The sequence below is a fragment of the Miniopterus natalensis genome, chromosome 4 (genome assembly GCF_054644295.1).
Source record: "Miniopterus natalensis isolate mMinNat1 chromosome 4, mMinNat1.hap1, whole genome shotgun sequence".
Classification (NCBI taxonomy): domain Eukaryota; kingdom Metazoa; phylum Chordata; class Mammalia; order Chiroptera; family Miniopteridae; genus Miniopterus; species Miniopterus natalensis.
This window is the reverse complement of record NC_142084.1, coordinates 21,372,668-21,392,118: the sequence shown is the minus strand read 5'-3', so window position 1 is coordinate 21,392,118 and position 19,451 is coordinate 21,372,668. Positions and strand designations below refer to the sequence as shown.

Genomic DNA, 19,451 nt, shown 5'->3' with positions numbered 1-19,451 from the left:
GTTGGGGAGGGTTCTCCAGTCAGAGGGAACAGCATAGCCCTCAGGGCCAGCAGCCCTCAGTGGCTGGAGCACAGAGTGAGAGGAGGGGAGAAATGAGAGTGGCTGCCTGGCATCGCTGAAGACCCTGAGAGCCCATAAAGGAGCCCCTAGCACTGACTTGATGGAAGTTCTGTGTGACTATAGGCAACTTTCTCAGCCTCGCTTCCATCATGATAAAATGGGGACAATGTCTGCCTTAAATTGGTTGTCATTTGTGACATTTATAATACTGTTTCATCTCTGTGCCTTGATGGCGAGAACAATAACTATTATAGCCCACCTTTCTGTCTGGTCATGCCTTGCCACTCCTGTGTACTTGTCCCCAAGGGCCTCTCCCTAGCTCCAGAGCAGGCATTAGGAACCCCCTAGGAGCCAGGAGCTGAGAGACTGAAGTCAGACACTGGGGATTCTAGAGGCCTTCATTCAACGAGTCTCAGTGACCATGCTCAGAACCTGGACAGGCAGAGATGACTTAAAAACCAGTTCTGCTCTCCAGGCCCCCCAGGCTGACCTCTGCACCAAGTGGGCATCTCTGCCTGCCGTGCTAGTAGAACCCCACCCAAGTCACGGTCCTTTCCAAGAAAGTGACTCTTAGACTGAGGTCAGTTTGAGGAGCCAGCCTGGCAAAGAACAGGAGAAAGTATAGAAAGTTATGAGAGGAGGGAGGAAGGGGTAGATAAAGGTGCTGAGAGAGAGCTGGGCACCTGGCAGGAGAGCAGACCTGAGCGGCGGGGCATGGCTGGGATGTGGCTGTGCCATGATGAGCAGGAGAGAGCTGGGCTAGGGCTCTGGAGGCCATGTGCACTGATCACCAGCAAGCAGGGGATGTGGCCAGAACTCCAAAAACAGGGGTCCCAGAACCTGCTGGAACATTTTTAGGGCCTCTGGTACCTCTGACCAGCCAGGCTGGAGAAGGGAGACAGTGGCTTTAGGACTAGGACTTCCTCCTCTGCTCCCCTTGTTCTGTCCGTGATAGCCACACAACCTTTGCAGTACAGTGGGTGGAATCCTAGCTCTGCCACTTTTACTAGTTGTGTGACCTTGTGCAAGCTATATAACCTCTCTGTGCCTAACTTTCCTCATCTGTCAAATGGGGATAATAATTGTACCTATATCATAGGTTTGTTTTAGGAGTATGAGTGGAACTCTGTAAGGTGCTCAGAGCTATGCCTAGCACAGTGAACACTCACCTGTCATTAACAGATGCTGTTCTCTCAGCCTGGAACATTCTTTTGCGTGGCACATAGTAGGAGCTTAGTATATATATATATTGATTGAATGTGTCTGCTGATAGTGACCAACTGAAAATCCTGGTGTGTGTGGGGGGGGGCAGTGCTTCTCCTGGCACAGTCCCCTGCCACAGGGAGGCCTTCTTGGGATGGCCTGGTCAGGCCCCACATGCTCCTTTAACCCCCATCCTGAGGCCAGAGGAAGCAGCAACTTTCTTCGCTGGGAAAGTGTTGTGGGGCTCAAGCGTTTGGGGGTTTTCAGAGTCAACCGTCAGAGGCGAGGGAGTTTCTCTGCTGGCGGTGGCAAGGGCTCTCAGGGTGTGCACAGCCTGCGAGCAGACCGCTGCGGTCTGCAGGGAAAATGCCGACTGTGTTTATTTTTCACCTGAGCCTGCAGGAAGTTGAGGGGGGCGTTAGGAAGGGAGGGGGGCAGCCCAGCCAGGCCCAAGCTCAACTTCAGAGCAGAGGAGACCTACCTCAGGCGTCCCTCATTTCCACCTCCGCCTGCCCAGCCCTGCCCTTGGGCCCCTTCCTGGCTCTAGCCTGCTCAAGAGAAGGAGGGCATGCTGGCGCACCACAGTGAGGAACTTCCAGCCAGGGACTAAGGAAAATATCCTGGAAGGATGAGGACCACCTCTGGGACAACAGATTTTGAGTTTGGCATGGGGAAGAGTAGTGAGAGCAATGATCAGCAGGAAGGATCACCTCTGCTGAGACTGTAGCAGACATGGCCTCCAAGCCCTGGGGTCTGAGTCCTGACCCCCATCCTGGAGTCCGGAGGGAGGATGGGGGACGGGGACACTGCAGGCAAAGAACAAGAATGGGTCCTGGAGTGTCCTAATTAAGGAGTATAGACTGCTGTTGAGTCTTTCATTCACTTACACATTCTGCCATTCTGTGAGCACTTAGTGAGTGTCCAGCTCTGTGCTTGACACTCTGTCCTCAGAGGTAAGAAAGATGATGATGTGCCATCATGATGCTCAGGGCCTGGTGGGGACAACTGACCAGGCCTCCTTCCCTTGGAGGCTGGGCACAGTCACCATTAGGGGAAGGAGAGGAGGGGAGCTCCCGTCACTGGGCTTCCCATACACACACGAAGCCTCAGGCAATCCCACCCTGTTGTCTGGGCAGCCTGGCCCTGGGACAACCTTGTGCTGAGGCCATGGAGCGGGACGTTCCACTGATTGAGGAGGGTGTGGGGCCCTGTGCCAGTTTCCCCGGCTACCACTACCAGGCATGGAGGGGACTGGAGAGAGAGGTCAAAGGGCAGCCTGCATGAACGTGGGAAGGACTGGCCAGGCCCTCAATGCCCTGCCCTGGAGCCCTGGCCACCTCAGGGCCTCCAGCTGCTGGCAGGCTCTCTGCCCCACCCCTGCCTACCTGGCACCTCTCCTGTGCTTTGGCTGCAGACTTCTGTTTAATGAGGCTTTTCTCTAGTTCCTAGGGAAGGCTGGTAGACAGGATGAATCCTTTGTCCACGACGCAATGCCCCATGTCCCACCACACTGCTCCTGTCACACATACATACATACTAGGCCAGAGGCTGTAGGCTGAGCTGAATTCTTCGGTTTCCTAGGCCTAGCCTGAGCTGTGCTGCAACCTGGGGCTTAACCAGCCTGGCCAAAGAGGGTCAGCTCTAGCCCTCCTCAGGTAGCGTGGTTTGCTGAGGAACCTGTGGAGCCAACACTCCCCCACAACCTCGCTCCAGGCAGAGTGGGATTCTGGGACTGTCTTCCTAGAGCTGGCACCTTGGACCCCAGGCTCTGTTCCTAAGACTTCCCAGGGTCAGAGCTGCCCACCCAGCAGCCAGGCTTACAGCCCTGAGGGCCAGGGCCAAAGAGCCAGAGCCAGGGCTGGAAGACAGGGTCTTCGCTGGAGCTAGACTAAGCAGTCTCAAAAGTCCCCTGTGGTGTGGAGGGTGTTCATTCCACCTGTTGGGCCAGGGCTCCAGGCATCTGTGCCCTCAGGCAGTGAATGGTAGAATGACTGTCACAAGGGTCCCAGGGTCCTGAGGGAGTGGACCCTGAGGCTCAGTCTTCCTGACTGCCATGAAGCCTAGTGAGGGCTGATGTTGTCCGGCTACTGTACTAGGAACCTATCAGGATCAAAAGGCCCCAGAGGTTTCCAGGAAGCTTCCCAACCTTCATAGGCCCTAACCTCTAGCTCCTAAAAATTCTAGGATAAAGCGGAATTTTTGCATCTGTGACCAGTGAGGTAGGCAGGGCTGATATTCTCATCCTCATTTTACCAGGGGGAAACTGACCCAGGATCCCAGAGTGAAAAAGTCAGTAAAAGGTCAGTGAGCCTAGAGATGGGCTTCCCAACTCACTTCACATCATGGCACACTTAAAAATTATCACTGGAGTTACTGGAGAAGGCTGGAGGCCGAAGCACCCATGTGAAGTCCTTGGCATAGAGAGTGAGGAGAACAAGGTAATGGGGTTAGAGAGGGAGTGGGGGCCTGATCGTGCAGAGCTCTATAGACCAGGTAAGGCCAGTAGAGGCTCAAGGCAGAGGAGTGAGGTCGTCTGATTTGTGTGGCTGCCGGATGAAGGACTGACTGAGGGCAGGAGGCTGCTGCAGTCATCCAGGTGACAAGTGGGTGTGGCTTGGACTAGGTGGGGGACCAGGAAGGAGGAGGAAGTGGTTGGATTCTAGATATATTTTGAAAGTAGAGCCATTAGGATTTGCTGACAAATTGGATTTGAGGTGTGAGAGAAAAAGGAGTCAGGGATGACTCCAAGGTGCTTAGTCTGAGCATTTGGAAGAATGGAGTTGCCATTGAGAAAGATGGAACGGAACTTTTGGGGCAGGAAGTCAAAGGTTTTGTTTTAGATATTGAGTCTGGGCAGCATTTAATTTATTTATTTTTAAAATATGTGTTTATTGATTTCATAGAGAGAAAGGGAAAGGGAGAGAGAGAGAAACATCAATGATGAGTCATTGATCAGCTGCCTCCTGCACGCCCCCCACTGGGGATCAAGTCCACAACCTGGTATGTGCCCTGACCGGGAATCAAACCTCGATCTCCTGGATCCTAGGTTGATGCTCAACTGCTGAGCCATGCCGGCCAGGCCTCGGAAGCATTTTAGATCTCTGAGTAGAGTTGATGAGTAAGCATTTGGAGAGGGGAGCTCCTAGGAGAAGTGGGGACTGGAGATACGTGATTATCAGATGAAGATACTTAAAGCCAGGAGCTTGGATGAGAGCACCCTGGGAGTGAGGGTAGATAGAGGGCCAAAGGCCAATTTCAGGTCAGGTCAAGAAGATGAGGAGGAGACGGAAACAAGGCTGAGAAGGGGTAGCCTGTGAGGTGGGAGAAAAACCAAGTGAATCTGGCATTGTGGACCACTAGTGAAGAAACTACTTCAAGGAGGAGGGAGAAATCAGTTATGTCCAGTGCTGCTGAGAGGTCAGGTAACATGAATACTGGGAATTCACCACTGAGTTCAGCAATGTGGAAGTCACTGAGACCTTGACAGGAGTCATCTGGTGAAGTGACAGGGCAAGAGACTGGCTAGGTTGAAGGGAGGACAAGAGCTGAGAACTGGAGGCAGTGAATGCAGACAGATCTGCTGAGGTTTGCAATAAAGGGGATTGAGACATGAGGTGATAGTTGGGGAGGTTTATAGATGGGAGAAATGAGACTGGCTTGCAAAGTGCTTGGCACAGTGCCTGGCCTGTGGCAGGTACTCAGTATATGAAGGATTTCACATGCATCCACATACTCTACAGCTGTCCCTGCCCATTCCTCTTTCCAGCCACCTGCAGACCTGAGGATCCTACATCCCACCTTCCATCCCCACACATACTCCCAAAGTCACAGCTGTGTCTGAGTTCAGTGCTAGAAATAAAAGAAAGCCTGAGATTGGCATGAGACTCCCCCCAGCTTGCTCAGGAAGCCTGGCCTTGGAAGAGCAACAGGAAAATCACAGCACCCAAGGTCTGGGGACTGCGTGGTCCTGTCATTACCCTCCCCAGATGCTACTGCCAGTGGGCTGCCAGGTGTGCCTGCCATCTCCAGGCAACCCCCGTTTGGCATAATCAGGCCAAAGTGTCTGGCCTGTGTGACGCCCAGCACCAGGGGGCTAGGGAAGCACTGTGAGTAGCATTTCCTGAGCACCTGTGAAGGCTCTAGGATGAGTAAAGGGCTTCCTACATGTCCCTTCCTCATTACCTAACACCTAAGTCATTGAGCTCTTGGGTATTGTCTGGCTTTATTCTCATAACAACCCTCTGATCATCTCCATTTTACAAGGAAATGTCTGCTCAGATATTGTAATAAGTTCTTGAAGGCCACACGTTAGAACTAGGGTCTGAACATAGTCAGCCCACTCTTCCTCAAGTTCACAGCAGAGAGCCCTCCCTGGGGCTGACAGAGGGAAGTTCACCTGCCCTGCCCAAGGAGGCCAGAGGGCTCTAGTTAGAGGTAAGGCATCGGGCTCAGGAAGGGGCTATGATGCTATATCCACACCAATTGCAAAGGAGAAGCCACTGCTATTGGGACATCTACCTCTGTCTGTCTGAGGACAAAAGGAAGGCTAATATAGCTCTGGTATGTAAGGTTGCTCCTGGAGGGCAGACAGATGAGCAGGAGACTGATAGGTGGTAGTGTCAGCACCTTCCCCAAACCCTGAGGGGAAGGGTGCAGCTTATAGCCCACCCTCAAGCTTCCCTGGAGTCAGGAATGTAGGAAAGATGGTGGCCATGGCTGTTGATGGGAGGTGTGGGAGCCTGTGCCCATCTAGTAGCCTCACACTTTGGCTGTGTGCAATTCATACCCCGCCTTCCCTATAGCCTCACCCTGGACCCCCAATTGCCAGTGCCAAGAGACCTGTGCCCAGAGATGTTAAGGAGTCTGGCTAAATTCAACTAGTGGGAAATTTCATCCACAGGATGGGAAGGAGCCCAGACCACAACCTCTCATTACTGTCTTGCCTCAGAGATGTCCCATTTCTTCTGTGCCATGGATCAGAAGTCACTTGTCTGTGCTCCCAGCCAGCAGCATCCCCACAGATGGACTTTTCTGAGTGGAAGCTAAGCCTCAGTTGTAGATGATGTTTCCAAGGCCCTGGCCCACACAGATGAGTGCTGAGGATATGCAGAGCTGGGCCTTGGCCCTGAGCAACAACTCCCTGTGCCTGGGTCGCATGGGGAGCCCCCTTCTCAGCCTGAGTCATCTCATGACAGATCCATGTGACTAGTATGAAAAGTAAGAGTCCTGTGGTACTGAGGAAACAGGAAGCGTGAGGCTGGGTGGGTTGGCCCTGGGGGAAGCCTGGCCCCACCAGGCCCCTCCCCTGAGTTAGAGGGCTGAGTGGGGGCTCTTCCCTGTGTCAACAAATCCTGTTAAGTCTGAGGTGGGACAGAAGGTCAGAGTCAGGACCCCTAGTCTAAGGGCTAGAGGAAGAAAGTTTCTAGAGTAGGTCAGGTCCTCAGACCATTTCCTGATGATGTATAGGGCTAGAGGCTGTGAGCAAGTTATAGGGCCCCAGAGAAACTGGGGGAATCTCTGAAACCCGGAGGCAGAAAGTATTTCCTGAATAGAGAGATGTGCCTCCTAGAATTGAGTGCACAGAAAAACTGAGCGGCTCTCTACCAGTGGGACTACTTGGGCAAAGTCTGAGGGGGACGACGACCATTGGACGCAGCTTGATTTGAGTGGTACCCCCTCCTATGAGGGAGGCCTGTGGTTTTGACCACCCCCATTTTCCTTTGACAAGTGGGCTGCCCCCACATACAGCTAACTGGGACTCTGCCTATACGTAGCCCCAAGCCCTGTGCCTTCCTCAGGTCTCCCCACATTCACCCATCCTCCTCATTTTTCAGCACAACAAGGCCAGTCAGCCTGCCCATGGAGTCCCCCAACTCTCTCCTCTCTATGAACATTTCAGCAGCCCACACCCCACACCTGCACCAGCCGACATCAACCAGAAGCAAGGTACAGACCTGGGATGGGGAGGGGCCCAATGAGATAGGCGGCTGGGCCCTTTTTACAACTAGAGAACCCGGTGCTGTGCAAAATCAGGGTCTCCCAAGACTCCAGAAAGATGGATTGGGGGACCTGAGGCTACCAGAGGGCTGGGGAAGATGGTGCCAGGTCAAAATTTGAAGGCTTCTGGTTGAGGTAGGAAGCTAAATCCTGAGTGACCTCCCAATGCCAGTATGAGAGCAGGCATCTGTGTAAAGCTGATTAACTATAAAACTTGTAGCCTTTCCCTCCCCCAGTGAGAAAATGGAAAGTGGTGGTTGTGAGGCTGATTCACCTCAGCCTCAGGCAAAGTCATTCTGAAATCAGCCAGTCGACTGTGGGAAACCTGCTGACTCAAAGGGGGGTGAGGGGGGACTCAGAACCCTGGCTCCATAGGCCATGTTCCCTCAGACTAGGGGGCCCCCAGCAGAGGCCCCAGTTGCAGACTAGCAGTGGTGAGGCCTGGCTTCTCATTCCTGAATGACTCCAACTCTGCCACTGGCCTGCCAGTATCCTTAGGCAAGTCATTCAACCCTTCTGCCCTTGGTTCCCTAGCCTGTCAATGCAGCCCTCTTGTCATACTGGGATAGTCCTGAACAAAGCCATATGTCTGGTACTGTATGTAGCACAGAGGGGTGGAATCTTAGAGGCCCCCCACAGGGCTCTAGAATGCAGTAACTAGCTAAAGTGGCCTCTGAGTCAGGCTAGCTCACTTACTCGGTCCCTCTCCACTGCAGTTCACAGGCCTCTGCAGACCTCTGACCTCTCTGGCTTCTACTCTCTGACCTCAGGCAGCATGGGACAGCTTCCCCACACTGTGAGCTGGTGAGTGTGGGCCCAGTGGGAAAGGGGCACCTTCCGTTGATTTGGACCCATACCTGCCCTTCTGTTTTCCTCCTCTATCCTATGCTGAGCACCCTGCTGCCAGTTCTATATGGGTACCAGGGCTGGCCAGCAGCTCTATCCATTCCCCAGGTAGCCTGACATACTCCCTTTGGCAAGACTGGACTGGAGATTAGGTTACAGTCCCAGCCCTGTCGCCCACTGATCTCCGCTTCAGTGTCTGAGACTTGAATGAGAGAACCTTGGGCTGCTGAGGGCCATCTGAGTATGTGAGGAAGAAAAGGTAGGCCTGAGCAGGGAGGTAACAGCATGATGGCCATGAGAGAGGCTGTTGCTTCTCAACCACCTGGTGGACAGGAGGATACTTCCCACTTGCCTCAATGCCTACTGCTGGCTGGTCCCTTCCTTAGCTAAGCTGCTTGAGGGGCAGGGTCCCTCCTTGCCCCAGTGGTGCCTGCTTGAGTCTAAGCCCCTGGCCAGACTGCTTGGAGAGCCTATTAAGGGTGGGCCAGGAAAAGGCAGCCTGGACCCCAAGTCAGTATGCCCAACTGTGGGCCAAAGGGCCTGCTTTAGCTGGAGTTGGGTCTGGCAGGCTAGTTGGCCCTTTGCTCAGCAGTGTGACTTGGGCAGGTCTTTAGCCTCTTTGGCCTTAGGCAATAACTTAACATCAGGAAAGTCTGGCTTCCCAGGAAGGCAAGGTAGGCCAGAGGCCCAACCTAGGGGCTCACCTGTCCCTTTCCACTTGCCCTTAATCCATGTTAGGCTCTATTTGTATATTCTCCTTGGACATAACTCTACTGTGAATACAAACCAGGACTACCCCATGAGTACCCCCAGGTTTGAAGTGTGCCAGGCAAGGATCTAGGCACCAGAGAAGCATGGCTGAAGCTGGCTGAACCTCAGGTCCCCATCCTCATAGAACTCAGTCCGACTAGTGCACAACCCAGACAAGAGGCCAGCCAATTATAAGGCACTGTTAGCAGTGCTTTGACGGGACTGTAGGAACCCAGAGGGGCACCTCATCTAGATTGGGATGTCAAGGGCTTTCATTTAGGATGACCAGGAGTTGAAGCAGGCAAAGTGGGGCAGAACAATCCTGATAGTGTCAACAGTGGGTGCAAAAGCCCTTGGACAGGTATCAACCCTGTACGGACGGGGATACTTCATTTCAGAAGGGGCCCTGGGGCCCTGCTGAGCTGGCTACCCAGAGAATGCTGCCATTTACACCTCTTAAGCGCCAGGACAAGCCTGTGGAGGGAAATAGGTGCAGCACAAGTTGCCCTCTGGTGGCAGATGCTTAAAGCACACCCTGGAGTGGTCCAAGCAGAAGTGGATTTGCCTCACAATCTGTGGGTCAGGCTGGAGAATGGAAGGAAGTCCTTCCCCACATATGGCCAGTAGCCAGACTGCTAACAGCTGTCTCTCCCAACCACAGGCCCAGCCCTCCTCTCTACCCCCTGTCCCCTTCCTGCGGATATAGACAGCACTTCCCTGCCCCCACTGCAGCCCCTGGCGCCCCTTACCCCAGGTGAGTCCCCTACCCTGAAGCCAGGCTCCTGCTTCCTGTTGCCCAGGCTTCAGTGCCCACACAAGGCCATGCCCAGGCCACTGCTTGCCCTGTGCTAGTTGTTTGTCCATCCGTCTGTCTGTATTCTGCAGCACCTTGCTGCCCTGAGCCTGAGAATGAAGCCAGTGGGACTGCAAGAGGCCTAAACCCAGGCCAGACTGTGCAACAGAGCAGCCAGGGACAGTGCATGCACACGTGCTTGTCGTCCTATCTCTGTGCATGCGTCAGTCCGTGTGCAGGTGTGTATGCACTCACCTCTGTTTTGCATCCCTGCTAAGGAAAGGGCCAGTCAGGATGACTGCCCTGAGCATTCCTTGAGCTCCGCCCAAACTGAGGCAGCATTTTTTACATGTCTGTCCAACCTCTGGCCTGCTCAGGGACCCCACACCTGTGTAAGCAGCAAGGGACAGAGTGGCAGCCATAAAACAGCAAGAAAGTGGGAGGTGTGTGAATATGAGTCCCTTTACTTAGCTCACTCCCTCAGTGACTCTCTGTGCTAAGTATGGAACAAGGAATTCAGCAGTCATTTCCAGCCTATTGAGCTCACAGTCCAGGGTAGGAGGTATAGACACCGCACCAGGGTGATGAGGAAGCCCCAAGGAGACTCCAGCCAGATTTGGTGGGTCACAGCTTCATGAAAAGGGTTAACATCTGAATGAGGGGTACAAAGGGAACAGCAGTAGTTGGGGATGGCGGGGGGAAGGAAGTGATGGGGAATAGGGGGAAAGATAGAGCTAGAAATCAGCAGGGCTGGTCATGCAGGGCTGTGGGAAGTGGGGGGATTTCAGCAAGAGCAGCCAGGAGCACTCAGGTGTTTTTAAAAGGCCACTCTAGCTTTTGTGTGGAGTCCTAGGAGAGTGAGGAAGCCCATAGGACACAGGCTCATGAGACTGAGCTGGTGAGGGCATAAGACACCAAGGGGAGAGATTCAAAAGCTATCTAGGACTTTAGTAACCACCTAAATGATACATATGTAGATTTTTGCAACATTGTCCATGTGATGTGCTGGGAGCAGGTATTTGTATGTATCAGTGTACTTGTATGCAGACCAGTGGGGGTGGGGTATCTGTTTACCTGTCCTCGTTTACTGTGCAGGGCCTCTGTGTGTCCCAAGGTCTGGCCTGTACACACCTGGCTCAGTGTTAACTCTCCTCCTACCTCTATCTAGGTTCACCCACCCATCCCTGATGCTAGGTTCCGGAGTACCTGGTCACCCAGCAGCCATTCCCCACCCGGCCATTGTGCCCCCCTCAGGGAAGCAGGAACTACAGCCCTATGATCGAAGCCTGTGAGTGAAAAGGCACACAATGGGGAGGAGGGTGGGGGGAACAGGGGAGAGCCAGGATATACTTTTCTTCTACCAAGCTCAAATTCTGCTGCCTGGGCTCCAAGGACACCAGAGGTGGCCTCTGGTCAAACTGTTTTGTGGCTTTTGCCACTGACCACTGTTTTTGTGGGTTTTGTTTTTAAGTATATTTTTATTGATTTCAGAGAGGGAGAGAGGGAGAGGGAGATAAAAACATCAATAATGAGAAAGTCATTGATTGGCTGTCTCCTGCACGCCCCCTGCTGGGGATGGAGCCCAAAACCCAGGCATGTGCCCTGACCAGGAATCAAGCTGTGATCTTTTAGATCATAGGTCGATGCTCAACCGCTGAACCATGCCAGCCAGGCTGAGCACTGTTTTTTGAGCCTCAGAAGCAGAGGGATTGGGTGGAGTGGGAAATAAGGCTTTAGTTTGAGCCAAGATAGGAGGGGCTGAGAAGTCCTTACACATGCTTTTCTTACCTGCAGTATTCCTGTAAGGAAGTTACTTAACTCTGCTTACCCATTTTGGAGCAGCTAAAAAAAAGTTCCATTAAAAAACCCCAGTATCCATGCACTTACACATGCACTGGACACTGTAGGGTGATAGCATTAGGCAGGCATTGGGGAGCTCCCAAGTAATCTGGACATGTGCCCCTCAGGAAGACGCAGGCAGAATCCAAGGAGAAGGAGGCCAAGAAGCCAACCATCAAGAAGCCACTCAACGCCTTCATGCTGTACATGAAGGAGATGAGAGCCAAGGTCATTGCAGAATGCACACTCAAAGAAAGTGCCGCCATCAACCAGATCCTGGGCCGCAGGGTGAGGCCACGGGCAGGTGGGCTGGCAGGGGTGGCTCCTGACCACCTTTGCCCTGGTGCAGCCTGCTGACTCCCTGATGCACCTCATCTGCCCCTCCTTCCCCTTTGCAGTGGCACGCACTGTCACGGGAAGAGCAGGCCAAGTATTACGAGCTGGCCCGCAAGGAGAGGCAGCTGCACATGCAGCTATACCCAGGCTGGTCAGCGCGGGACAACTACGTGAGTGGCCAACAACACACAATAGGGATGGGTAGGGGAACCTTCAAGATTCCATGCCCCAGGCCAGTTTCAGCAAGAAATGCAGGACTACTGTCCTGAAGGTACAGATGAGGGGAGGTGATAAACTATAGGGTCCAAGGCCTCCCATGGCTAGCTTAGAAAAGAGTCAAGCAAGGGGAGCCACCCCTAAAGGCAGGCCCTTGTCCTGTTTTCCACCCAGGATCTACTCCCACACAGAGCTGTTGCCCAATATTTGATTGGGGTTCATGAGCAGAAGGGGAGGAAGAGGCCTGAAAGTTACTATTACATTCAAAATGGAGACCAGTGTGGGAAAGGGAGGAGGAGCCCCCTAATTGCTCCATGGTTTATCTACCAAGAACTACAATGAAGAAACTGCCTAGAATCCTAGTGTCAGCCAGGCTAGGCAGCAGGCTGCAAGTATCCCAGCCACTTGCTCAATGGGATTAATGTCCACCTCCCAGATCTGAGGATCCTCCCCTTTTTCCCTACAGGGGAAGAAGAAGAGGCGGTCCAGAGAAAAGCACCAAGAATCCAACACAGGTGAGGCCTTCTCTCAACAGTAGTGGAGGCTCCTCTCCAGGCCCCCATTTGACAAACATCACTTCTCTGGCCCAGAGGAAGGGGCAGAGTACTCAGCCATGAACCTTCAATGCCTGGGCCCTGGGCTCTCTGGAGACAAGGCCTGCATCTTACAAGTCAAATCCCTACTTGAACAGCTATACTGTCCTAGGGACCACCAGCAGAAGCCAATTCACATAGCAGAGGTGTGGGCCCACCACACCCCCACCACCTTTGCTAGCCCCACCCTGCTCACAGCTTGCCTCTGTCAGGGAAACTTAATGAGGAACTGACCATTTGATCCATGCTTAACCCAAATACTGCATCCTAGTTAGTTCTGAGGTGGACACCAGACTGTCTGGAGATTGAGCCAGGCTCCGTGCCTGGACCCCAGTAGTCACCCAGCCTGCTGGCTGGTGCCTGGCAATCTCCCTGTAACGCTGCACCCACCCACCCACGCGCTCTTTTTCGTTGCAGTGCTAAGTGCTATGTATAGAGGACCTAGGGAACCCACACTCTGCTGCAAGTCTCCTTCCTGTGGGACTTTCTCAGCAGCGCTGCCCCCACATGTTATGACTGGGGCAGGGCAGTCCTTAGCCCTTTTCCTGAGTTTGCAGAATGGGCTTTACTCTCCATCTGGAAAAGTGTATAGAATAAGTTTAAGCCACAGCACAAGGAGATATGGGTCAGGCAGATAGAACACTGGCAAAAATAAAAAAATAAATGGATAAAATGGCAGGGAGTTTTGGGGTGGACGTAGTCCTACAGCAGAAGTAGTTGGATCCCCATGGGTATCCCTGGGTTCTTCTCCCAGAGCTCCCATGCTGCAAGGGACCCCACAAGCCAGAGAGGAGCCAGCCTGATAGGGTCCCCTCTCTTCCCTAGCATTCTTCCCACTGCATCTTCTGCCCAACTGGGTATCGTGCCCACCTTTCCTAATACTTTGGCTCTGGGCACTAGGGCTCCCACTGGGGCTGACTGCCGTAGAGAAACCCTCTTCCTGTGGGGGCTGTGGGGTATCTGTGACTAGCTAACACTGATGTTACCTCTTCTTTCTGGGCCCTGCTCTGCCCTGCTGCCTGCCTGCTCGCCCTCTGCCCTGCTCTGCCCCTCTGGCATGGCTGTGAGCAGACCCTGGCTCGCCTAAGAAATGCCGTGCTCGCTTTGGCCTCAACCAGCAGACGGATTGGTGTGGTCCGTGCAGGTGGGTTTGTCCCCACCACCACCCTCCCTTTGCTTCAAGCTGCTTCCTTGACTCTGCACATGTTCTGCTGGGCCTGTAGCCTTCCTTTGGCCCCCCACCCCCTAGGATACCTGCAGATTATAGAGCCCATGCTTCCTAAGAATGTGAATGAACACCAAACACAGCTTGTAGGGAAGATCACTGGGTATAAGTGGTAGAAGCGGGAGAGACGATGTTCTAGAAGGGAAGGAAAGGCAGACTCAAGAAGGCAGTTCTGGTGCCTAGGGTCCTCTGGTAATGATGGTTTGGTGCTAACCAGGCCCAGCTGGTCCTCAGTAGCTGAATCTAACACCATTCAGGTGGCCTCTTCCCCTCCTCCTGGGCCTGAAAATCATAATGTCCAACCAGCTCCATCACTTCAAGTTGGGATCCCTGCCTGAGCCCTTAAGCCTAAGAAAAACAAGGTGACTATAGTAGCCCCTCAAAGTGCCCTCATGCTCCCTTATCCAGGGGCAAAGAAATCTAGGGGAATATGTATGTGTATATAATGGGAGGCAACCCTGTCCTCAGAGAAGGTTCTATTCTCCTACCCATTCCACATTACTCAGAGACAAATTGTGGCCCAGAGAACACAAGCTAGTAAGAATGGATGAGAAATCAAAGAATCACTGTCCATCTCTTTTTCTCCTCCTCTGCTCCTAACCTAGCTTTGAGCACTGGGATTGCTCAGTTCAAGAAACCACAAGCATTGCAGCCCCTTGCCTTAATGCAGATCTGAGCCCCCCAAGCATATGTGAAGCAGAGGTTCAAAGGCTCCCCTGGAAAACAAGGCAGCCCACAGGTCCACCACAAAAGGTTCCTGTGCCACCATGTGGCTGTTCTGGTAACTGCACCTGTCCCAGGTCTGGGCCAGGCATAGGACAGTTTCAGTGCTGATTCAGGTCCTAAGGATAAGCACATCACCGAAGTCCTGGGGAGAGGGGATAAGAGGTCAGCTAGGCCTGTGCAAGGACAGCATTTTTTGGTTGTGGTGTATGACTATGAATTCACCCTCTGTTTACAGATAACTCTCTTCACTATTCCTAGGAGGAAAAAGAAATGCATTCGGTACTTACCCGGAGAAGGCCGCTGCCCCAGCCCCGTTCCTTCCGATGACAGTACTCTAGGCTGCTCCGGGTCCCCAGCCCCCCAGGACTCACCCTCATACCTCCTGCTACCCCACTTCCCCACGGCACTACTTGCTAGCCCTGCGGAGCCAGCACCTACATCACCAGGTCTCTCAGCGGCTCTCAGCCTCCCAGCCCCCTGGGCCCCCACAGGCCCTCAGCAGTGCCCTGCAGAGTACACAGGTACAGCAACAGGAATTTCAGAGGCAGGCAGCCTAGCATGCACGGGACACCTGGCCTCCTCCAGGGACCCACTCTTTGAGAAGCAGCGACAGAGCCCCAAAACATGTGGAAACCGCCCAGGGGCCCTGTTAACTCCTCCTCAGGGTCCAGGTGCTGCAGATTTCAGAGGCTGCGTAACTTCTGCCTGAACCTTGGGCCATCACTTCAAACTGCTCCAAGTGGTGCATCAGATCTGTTATCCGATTAAGGGCATCTCCTGTGCCTGTGGCAGCCTGCATCTTTTTACCATCTGTTTTGTTAGCCAGATGCCCCTGCCTCCCTTTTCTGCTATAGGTCATAGATGGGCTGGACTGAGTTCAGCTGCTTTCCCTACCCTGCCTCCCCACCACTGCCACACAATCCCTATACCAGACACTTCATGGACCAAGAATGAGCTGGTTTATCAAATGTGAGCCTGGTCGCAACCACAAAGGTCAAGAAGACAATGCTTTTCTATTAAGGGCCTAGAAAAGCTGTATCTTACAGATAACCAGCTGCCATTTTTAAGCTGGACCAGAGGAATCCTGTGGAATTCTCAGGAGCTTGTAAGTGGAAGGGATGGAATATGTTTAGGCCTATCACCCTAGGCAACAGAAAAACCTGACACTACCTTAATCAGGCAAGTGTGGGTGGTGGGGATTATCTAGCTCTCTAAATTACTTGGAAGTGATTCCGGAGAAATTCAATCACCGAAGCCCTGTTACCAAAGCCCCAAGCCTGTCACTAGTGGCTGTAGTCAACAGTTCAAAGAAGTCATGGCCCCAAATCCAGTGTGCTTCCCTCCCCATTCTGAGAGCCTTTGTAACAGATCCACTTCCAGCTTATCCACCTCAGTCTAGCCAGCTCTTGGGCAGTGGTGAGAGGGCAAACCAACCTTATGACAGGCAGTGTCTCTTCCAGCATGAAACCAAGCCAGCTTCAGTTTCCCTATGGGGCTGTGGGAATGAGGACCATTACAACCAAAACGAGCCCAGAAAACCTTTAGTGGTAGACTGGTTTTTCACCAGAGCCTAATTTAACCCATTTCTGAGCCAAGCTTCAACCCTGAGCCTTTAAAAAAATCTTTTTAACTTGTTTTTTGCCTCCTCACTGTACATAGTCTGAATCCAAAAAAAAAAAAAAAAAAGGTTGTCCCGGTACCCACACACTCCCCTCAACAAAAGCCTTTAGTTCCTACTTTAGCCACTGGCTTCTCAGATTCCAAAGACCATATATTCTAGTGTAGTGTTGCAGGAAGTCCTGAGGAAAAAAGGACCATTGTAGTATTCAAAATATTTTTGTATTGTTAATACACCATCATAGAAAAACTTTAACCATAAGAATAAAGATACTTTCTACTGTTTCCCCCCCACAGCTTGAATCTGAGGAATAAGCTGTTTGAGAAACAGCATGATATTCTATCCCTTTCTTCCCAGCCATGAAACTTGGGTTTATTCTCTTGCACATGTTAAAGACTTTCAACCTACAGGAAGCAGCCAGGGATTACTCCCATCTCCCCTTAAGGGGCTTGGACCCTACCCTGCTCATGCTGGGTGTAAACTCCCATTCCAAGCCTTGCTCTTAACCCACCAATCCTCTGACCTAACGACTGATGCGGGCACAGGCCAGCCTGCTCCCCTCCCCCATAAGACTGGGTTAGAAACTGCTACCCACAGACCCCAAGACAATCCAAGTAGAAATAGGTGCACATGACCACTAGGCTCTATTTTCTCTGAGGGTTGAGACTAAACAAACCACTCCATTAAGTACATATCCTATTACAAGGAAAATGAGCAAACAAGTCTTTTTATGTACCAATATAAAATCCAAAAAGCTATTTAATAGAACCCTTTCCTCCCAAAGACTGTATTAAGGTGCTTGAAGTATATTTTTTATATAAAACCTCTGAAGTTTGATAAGTCTGCAACCTACTTTTTACACAGCAATTTCCATCATGTTAAAATATGCTGTTAACTTTGAGACCCATCATGAATGTAAAAGGTGTCATAAAGCCACTTCAATAGGTCAGTCAACCATTAGATACATACAAGAACTGTATTCCACAAGCAGCCACTGGGCCATCATCATGCATTGTAATTTTCACTGAGTTATATTTTTTGGATTTTATGTTTTAAAATATTTATAAATAAAGTCATCTTCCAGAGTAGTGTCTATTTAAAGTAGGCCACTGGAAGCTGTAATCCCAGACTTGCTTTTTTCTGGAAGGGTGCTAGAGGAGACCAGCCATTTTCTTGACATCTGTCCCATTTAAAGAATTCCGCTCTGGCTACTGGCCTAGATGTTTCAAAAAACTACACTCTAACTAAGGCTTATGCAAGACTGGGTTGCTGCATCTGATTAGGTGTCTTATTTAGAGTACACTGGGTACATGAACAGTGCACTCTTTGTGTATGTGAGGGTAAAGGGGGGGGCTTTGGCAACATTGTTAAAATCAAACCAGCCTTTTTAAAAAACTGACATCAAAGAGGAAACTCAAACCCTCCCAGATCACACCAGCACATTCCTATGAGGTCTCAGGGTGACTTGAGAGTGCAGCCCCCAATTCAACTTCAAAAACCACACTAGTTCCACCTCACTGCCAGCCAAGAACCAGCCCTGTTTTCTGAGACCTAAGACAAGATACCCTAACACCTCCCTTACACATTCCCACACAACTGGCATATTTGCTTGAAATATAGATCTGGAGTCCTCCCCTGCTCCCACTTTGCTCAGGATATTGTGATGGCTTAGCCTGGCAAACTAGCAGGGACTCCCCCAGTCTCCCAATTTGAAGGTGTTTCTCCCTTTTACAGGAAGCTCCATGGCTAAGCTCTCTTCTGAGCTGTTACCTATCTTGAATGGCCCAGAAGCACAGCTATTCAGTGTACAATGAACCTGGACAGGACAGCCACACCTGGGAGGGAAGCATAATAGTTCTTTACGTTGTTCCAAAGAATGAATTGGTTCCGGCGTACATTTCTAGAAAAACAAAGAACTTGCCAGGCCTATATATCAAAGTAGAAGATTGGAGATGAAAAAGTAATTCATAGCATAAAAACGCTGAATTGGCTTTTGAGGTTGGAAAGGCTGCTTTAGCATGAGTTTTTCTCAAGTCTCATCAGAACTTTAATAGTTCACCAAGGGTCCTTGAAACCGAACTGGCTATGCAGGCAGACCCTATTTTTTTGGTTAAATCAACTCCCCTGGTTCCAACTATTCCAATCACTTTCTGAGATCTCAAATCACCACGGGACTCTAACTAAGGCTCCAGGCTCTCCACTGGTCTGGAGCAGCTAACAGACTTTAACTGATCATCTTGTCCACAGTGAGCATGGTGGTCTGAGAGGAGCCCTAACTTCATGTACTCAAACAGCAGGGAGTTCCCTCCTGTAAACCTCCTGAGACATCTGCAAACCATTTGAAGCAAAAAAGAGAGGTTGAGGTGGTGAAATGGCATGCTCGGCACAGAAAGGACACATGAATTTGCACTATACATATAGAAGTATTGAAAATGAGCACTTTTATGAAATAGGCTGATCCTCAGAGTGAAAGAAGAGGCTGGCGTATAGCAGGTTAGATGCTTATTAAATACTTCCTGAAAATGTCAAGTTCAGTGGTATCAGAAGGCCATGAGAACAAGAGAAATGAACAGACATTGTGAGCAACTAAATATATTTCATCCACAAAATGCCTCTCCATACTGGCACACAGAACAGCTGTATCCAACAGTGCAAAATTCTGCAAGGTAGCAATCAGCCATGAATTAAACTATCACTCAAATGAAGTCCCACATTGGAAATCCACCAAACAAGAGCACCTTCAACACCTTTATACCACCACCAATGTTCGTAACTACTGACAACAGGAAGGACCGAGTGTTCAAATCCTGCTTAGGTGTCCAAATGACTCAATCTTGAGCCAAGGGACACAGTCTACTGTGTCTACTTAATACATCATACTTTGTCTCAATATGCACACTTAGTTCTTACTCCTCCTGCCTTTGTTTTTAATATAGTGTAAGTAAGGAGCCTACTTGTAAAATTCCCCAATATTCAAAATACTTCAGTAATTTAAAAAAAGTTTTAGTTCTAACACTAAAAAATTGCAATTCCTAACATGAGTGATAAACACTCTTCCTAGAGTGTCACAAAAATCCTTTCACCAATCTAGCCTTAATGTCTCTTTCCAGCCAATATTCGCCAGCAGACCTACCAACACCCAACCTCTGTTGCCAGTTCCAGGCTGAGCCCTGCTTTCCCCCTCACCCTGGCATCCCTCCACCACCAACCAAATCCAGCTTCACTTTTGAAACTGGTTTTTCCTCATGA

General features: G+C 51.2%; 1 protein-coding gene across 2 annotated transcripts in view; it reads left to right on the top strand.

Moving 5' to 3' along the window:
• The window catches only part of TCF7 (transcription factor 7), a 31,885-nt gene extending 16,273 nt beyond the window's left edge, over window positions 1–15,612 (top strand). The window contains exons 4-10 of one of the 2 annotated variants that reach the window (XM_087816381.1): window positions 7,098–7,209; window positions 7,977–8,064; window positions 10,818–10,937; window positions 11,617–11,776; window positions 11,887–11,994; window positions 12,507–12,555; window positions 14,843–15,612. In XM_087816381.1, the coding sequence (XP_087672507.1) occupies window positions 7,098–7,209; window positions 7,977–8,064; window positions 10,818–10,937; window positions 11,617–11,776; window positions 11,887–11,994; window positions 12,507–12,555; window positions 14,843–14,922 (717 nt within the window). In that variant the 3' untranslated portion in view covers window positions 14,923–15,612. Of the gene's footprint in view, window positions 1–7,097; window positions 7,210–7,976; window positions 8,065–10,817; window positions 10,938–11,616; window positions 11,777–11,886; window positions 11,995–12,506; window positions 12,556–14,819 lie in introns of both variants that reach the window. The other variant, XM_087816382.1, reaches the window with a different exon arrangement.
• The last annotated feature ends 3,839 nt before the right edge of the window (window positions 15,613–19,451 follow it).